General features: G+C 39.8%; 1 protein-coding gene across 1 annotated transcript in view; it reads left to right on the top strand.

The window, feature by feature from the left end:
* The first annotated feature begins 5,104 nt into the window (after window positions 1-5,104).
* The window catches only part of LOC123521603 (tether containing UBX domain for GLUT4-like), a 22,504-nt gene continuing 22,210 nt past the window's right edge, over window positions 5,105-5,398 (top strand). The window contains exon 1 of the mRNA XM_045289427.1: window positions 5,105-5,125. Coding sequence (XP_045145362.1) covers window positions 5,105-5,125 — 21 coding nt within the window. The remainder of the gene's footprint in view (window positions 5,126-5,398) is intronic.

Here is a 5,398-nt window from a genome sequence, read left to right as displayed (position 1 = left end):
AAAAAAAATAAAGAAATATCTTAAATAAGTTTTATTGGCTTTTTGTCAGGTATTAGTTTATATTTTTATTAACATTTTAAAACTTTCTTTTGTGTACCTCTTTTATTGTTCTTAAGTATTAACTGTATGAAATAATACACTACCTTTGGGTATATCTTTTTTATACTTTATTATTTATTATACATGTTATTATTTATACTTTATTGTCATTAGGATCGTGAACTGGTTGTTAAATTATTTGAATTCCATCACTGTATGATTGCTTCACACACACTTTTCCAGACACAAAATTCTATTGAGTCCCATGGACCACTTCTTAAAGGTCCCTGAGTGACACAAATGACTTGCACTTGACTACTAACCTAAAGGTTAGCAGTTTGAGCCCACCCCACGGAAGGAAGACCTGTTTAATGTGCTTCTATTAAAAGTACAATAAAACCAAACCAAACAAAACTACAATAAAAGAACAGCACAACCCTATGGGGTCGTTCTACTTGGCAGCAGCACACGGGGAGGCCATGAGTTGGAAGTGACTGTAGGGCAAAGGGTAATTTCTTCTTCATCTCTCTTCTAGTGTGGTGTTTTCTGAGCTTTAATGTCTTGGTAACCATTGAAAATGGGGCCAGAAGTGGTAGTTCAGCGGTCGAATTCTTGTCATCCATGAGTGAGCCCAGGTTCAATTCAACTCATGTATAACTACCATATATTATAAAATTATAAGAAATATAAGCACGGCGTTTTAGGAACATGTGAAATTTGTATAAAGTTCTGAAACAAAAATTCTTATGGTAAAATATATATTATATAATTTTTCTATTTTAACTATATAATTTAGTGATGTGAATTACATCACTATGTTAAACAAACATCTCCATTATCTTGTTCCAAAAGTTCTTATTATCTTGTGATAGTTAAGGTTTTTATTGTCAACTTGACTGCACCAGGATTATCAGTGGCTTGGAAGTTAAGACCTACTAATCCTTCATGATGAGATAATCTTGAGGATGTGGCCTGCTTCCAATAGAAATAGTTGCTGTGGGAAAGCTTGCCTGCTTTTTGCTCAGCCTGGATCTTATAGCTGGCTCTTCAATCTCTGGCTCTTTGGACTTAAGCCAATGCTCTACCATATTGACTACTGGCTCTGGATTCACTCACTTCTGTTAACCACCAGCTTGACCTTGGGTTCATTTGACTCAATAGCCACAACCTCTCGATGGACTTCTTGATTTTGGATTCATCAGCCCATGCAGCTACATGAGCCAAGAAAAACCTCCAGCCTGACTTCTGACCTATACACTTAGAACACCCCCTTTTCCACAACTGTGTGAGCCATATTTTGAATATAAATTTCTATATGTACATACCATAATCAGTTTCGTTAACCAGGAAACCTTGCCCATGTTTCTTTGGTGTGACTTACAAGGCCCATGGTGAGTTCGATTGTTGCCTTCCTCTACAGTTGTATCTCTAACCATTTAGCGAATTCTTCCTTTACTAAATAAAATTATTGGCAGATTTGTGATTCCCTTACACCTCCACACCCATCTCTCTAGCTCAGTGGTTCTCAACTTTCCTAATGCCGCAACCCTTTAATACAGTTCCGCATGTTGTGGTGACCCCCAGCCATTATTTTTGTTGCTACTTCATAACTGTAATTTTGCTACTGTTATGAATTGTAATGTAAATATCTGATGTGCAGGATGTATTTTCATCGTTACAAATAGAACATAATTAAAGCATAGTGATTGATCACAAAAACAATATGAAATTATATATTGCGAAATATTTATTTCTAATTACAGATTAATGAAATTTTGTCTTGAGGCATGGTGTAGCATGGATAACCGTCTTCACACTGGATACTCGTAAGTGGGTGTAGTTGCATGTGGGTGGACCAGCTTGGAGACAGACAGAGGAGTGGTGTCTCGGTTCCTAAGACTATTGGAAATATGTGTTTTCCGATGGTCTTAGGCAACACCTGTGAAAGGGTCATTGGATCCTCAAAGGGGTCGCCACCCACAGGTTGAGAACTGCTGCTCTAGCTCCTTCCTAGGGCTTCTACCTTTAAACGCATCCTTTAAGATGTGACTCAAGTGTTACTTTATGCCTGAGACGAAGGAGAGAATCAACTTTGCTTGAGGGGACGAGAGAAGACTTCATGAAGAGTTCTTCTATAAAATTTAAACCTCTCAAGGGTTATTGGTCATTTTGGTGCTAAGCTATAGAGCAGTGGTTTTCAAAATGTGCTCCCTGTACCAACAGTATCAGCCCGACCTGGGAATGTGTTAGAAATGCAAACTATTCTACCCCTAGTCAACTGAATCACTACCCATCTGCCACTTTGCCATGCTATGGTGGCCCTCACATTACTGGCTGGAAGCTCTGCCACCAGTATTTCCAATCTGGTCACCCACTATAGACAGGTTTCACCAGCACTTCCAGACTAACGCAGACTAGAAAGAGAGGCCTGATAATCTACTTATGAAGATTAATCAATGGAAACATCATCGATCACAGCAGAATTTGTCTGACATAAGGCTGAAAGAGAAACTTTCTAAGTTGGAAGATATTCAAAATACACAGTGACTTCAAAAATGGACGTTTGCATACTCATGATGGTGAGGGTAGAGCAGGACCGAGTAGTATTTTGTTCTGCCGTACATTTACACACATGTGTGAATGTGTAAAAGTGTGTAAAATTTCACAATGAGCCAGAATCACCTGGATGATGACGAAGAACAAACCCGGACCTATGGAATCAGAAACTCTGGAGATGAGGCCTAGCCATCAGTGTTTTAACAAGACCCCTCCCCATCTCCCAGATGAGTCTGGTACCTGAGAGCATTTGAAAGCCACTTGTCTGGATACAAGGATCCCTGGTAGTAGAGTGCTTCAAAGCTCAACTGCTAAAAAGGAAAAGAAAAAAAAGCTCAACCGCTAACCAAAGAGGTCAGGGGTGGAAACCACCAGCGCTCACAGGGAGCAGGTTGTGATGTTGTGCGTTTGTAAAGACCAGACCTCAGAAACCTGCTGGGGCATTTCCATCGTGTCCTGTAGGGTTGATATGAGGCAGAGTTGATTGGATGGCAGTAGGTATTCAGACCTGGATCTTGCATGAAGGAAGAGGGAAGATGCAGTTGTGTTGTGAACTTGCCCTCTCTAGGTAGTTCAATAGTGCTTATCAGCGCTATCGTTTTCTTCTTTCTCTCTGCCAGACATACTCATTCATCTACGTGATTCACGTGTATCATGAGATTTCTTCTATCCACTATAAAGATTGTATAAGATGTTCCCTGAATGGGACAGAAATTAGTATCAGTATCAGAAAGTTGGAGTTTGTGGACCAGACTCTTCATCTCTTCTTGTCTCACTGCTGGAGCTTTTCTTGTTTAAGTCATTAGCATATTCTTTGATTGCCTGCCTTGACTGACTTCTCACTCAGTGTCAAACGAGCCAGCCCTCTATATTACCTCCCCAAGAATAAAAAATTCAATGCTACCTGAACTGCCTATATTTCCCCAGACCAAAATTAATTCCTCACACATGTCTGATCTTTCTGAGTCCTATATTATTTTCCTCTGTGTCTAAAGACAGACTCCAGACATAGCCGAACATCAGGCTTGCTCTCCAACTTGCTTTTATAGTTTTGTCTTGCTTCTGTGAGTCATGGGAAGAGTCAAATGGTTTAATCAAATGGTTAGAGAACACCCCCCCCCACACACACAAAATAGATCCCAGTAAAAGTGGAAATGTAATATCTTACAATGAAGGTAACTTAATTCAATAGGAAAGAGAAACTTATTTAATAAATGGTGTTGGCCCAAATGGATATCTTTCTGGAAGAAAATGCAGTTGGAACCTTATCACCATTTATTTGCAATAACAAGTTCTAGATGGAATAAATGTTTACATATTGTATTAGTTTCCTAGGACTGCCACAACCAATTAACCACAAACAGGTTAGTTTAAAACAGCGGAAAACCTATTCTTGCACAGTTCTGGAGGCCAGAATCTGAAAGCCTAAGGAAGGTGCTGACAGGACCTAAGGACGGAGTGTCTGCAGTGGAATCAGTTCTGTGCCGTTCTCTCACCTTCTGGTGTTGTTGACAATCCTTGGTGTTCCCGGGCTTGCAGATGTATCATTGATGTCAACCTCTGCAGTTACATAGTAGGCTCTCTGTGTCTTTTATACTAGTCATTAGGATTGAGGGTCTACCTTGCTCTTATATGACACCATTGTAACTAGTTCCCAAGCCCCCTATAGAAGTAAGATCACAATCTGAGGTTCCAGGGAAGACAGAATTTGGGGGCATAGTATCCAATCAGTAAGTATGTAAAACATAAACCAATTAAATCAATACAATTTAAGATACATAAAAGATAAGCCAGGCATTGGGACAGCATTTTAAGACATGGCAAATAGGAAATCCAGTCTATAAAAGAAAATGAAAAGTCATTTAATAAAAAATATGAAATACTTCTGAACCATTAAAGATAAAACAAGCAGATGAATTCCATTTTCACATAGAGAAAACAATAGGGTGTATTGTGTAGTGTGGCAAACTACAGAGGTGCAGCAGACGGATGATTGCCACACAGCGCTGTGGATGCAATGTGGCTGAATGTTCTGTTACTTAACTTTCCTTGCAACTCAGGAATTCTATACTCTTCACACTGGCTGTCTACTTGTATCCCAACTCAAAATGTCAAAATGGAAACAAACAACTCAGCGAAATACCATTTTGTATTTTTCTTACACATTCTCTCTCTCTGTCGCTTACACACACACACACAACACTCATTCACACACACTCACATATATATGCGTACAGTCTCACATGTACGCACTCATACATACTCTTTTTCTTGCATATACTCAAACATCAATATCCACCCATGCTTGTCACTTTAAGCATATTTATAAATTTCCCCTTGCCTATTAAGCTTTATTAAGTTTAAGCTTCATTAAGCCTATGAAGTTTATTAAGCTCTTCCCTCATGTCCTTCATTTCCCTTAGTCTCAAGTCCTCATGTAGATCATTATGACCTTCTCCAAGTTCGGCCCTGCTTTCAGCCTCACCCATGTCAATCGACCTCATGCGCGATGCCGCTAAAGTCCTCTCAGGTACAGTTGTATTCCAGTCACTCTGGACCAGAAAAACAAACCAACAAAAAAACCTTCAGTACTTTCCAGATCATACTTGTTCTACACTTAGTGACCAGCCTGGCTGCCTTCCTTCTCCTCCTCACTGTCGTGGAGTCAATTCTGGCTCATACGGATCCTGTCGGACAGGGTAGACCTTTTGGGGGAGACTAACTCTTTATGGGAGGACAAAGCTTCATCTTTCTCCCCCAGAGCAGCTCGTGGTTTCCATCATGTAACCCACTATACCGCCAG

This window comes from Echinops telfairi, unplaced genomic scaffold (genome assembly GCF_000313985.2).
Source record: "Echinops telfairi isolate 266 unplaced genomic scaffold, ASM31398v2 ScPeMD7_27;HRSCAF=92, whole genome shotgun sequence".
Taxonomy (NCBI): Eukaryota; Metazoa; Chordata; class Mammalia; order Afrosoricida; family Tenrecidae; genus Echinops; species Echinops telfairi.
Note: the sequence above shows the minus strand (reverse complement) of the source record. Positions and strands in the feature narration are given on the sequence as shown.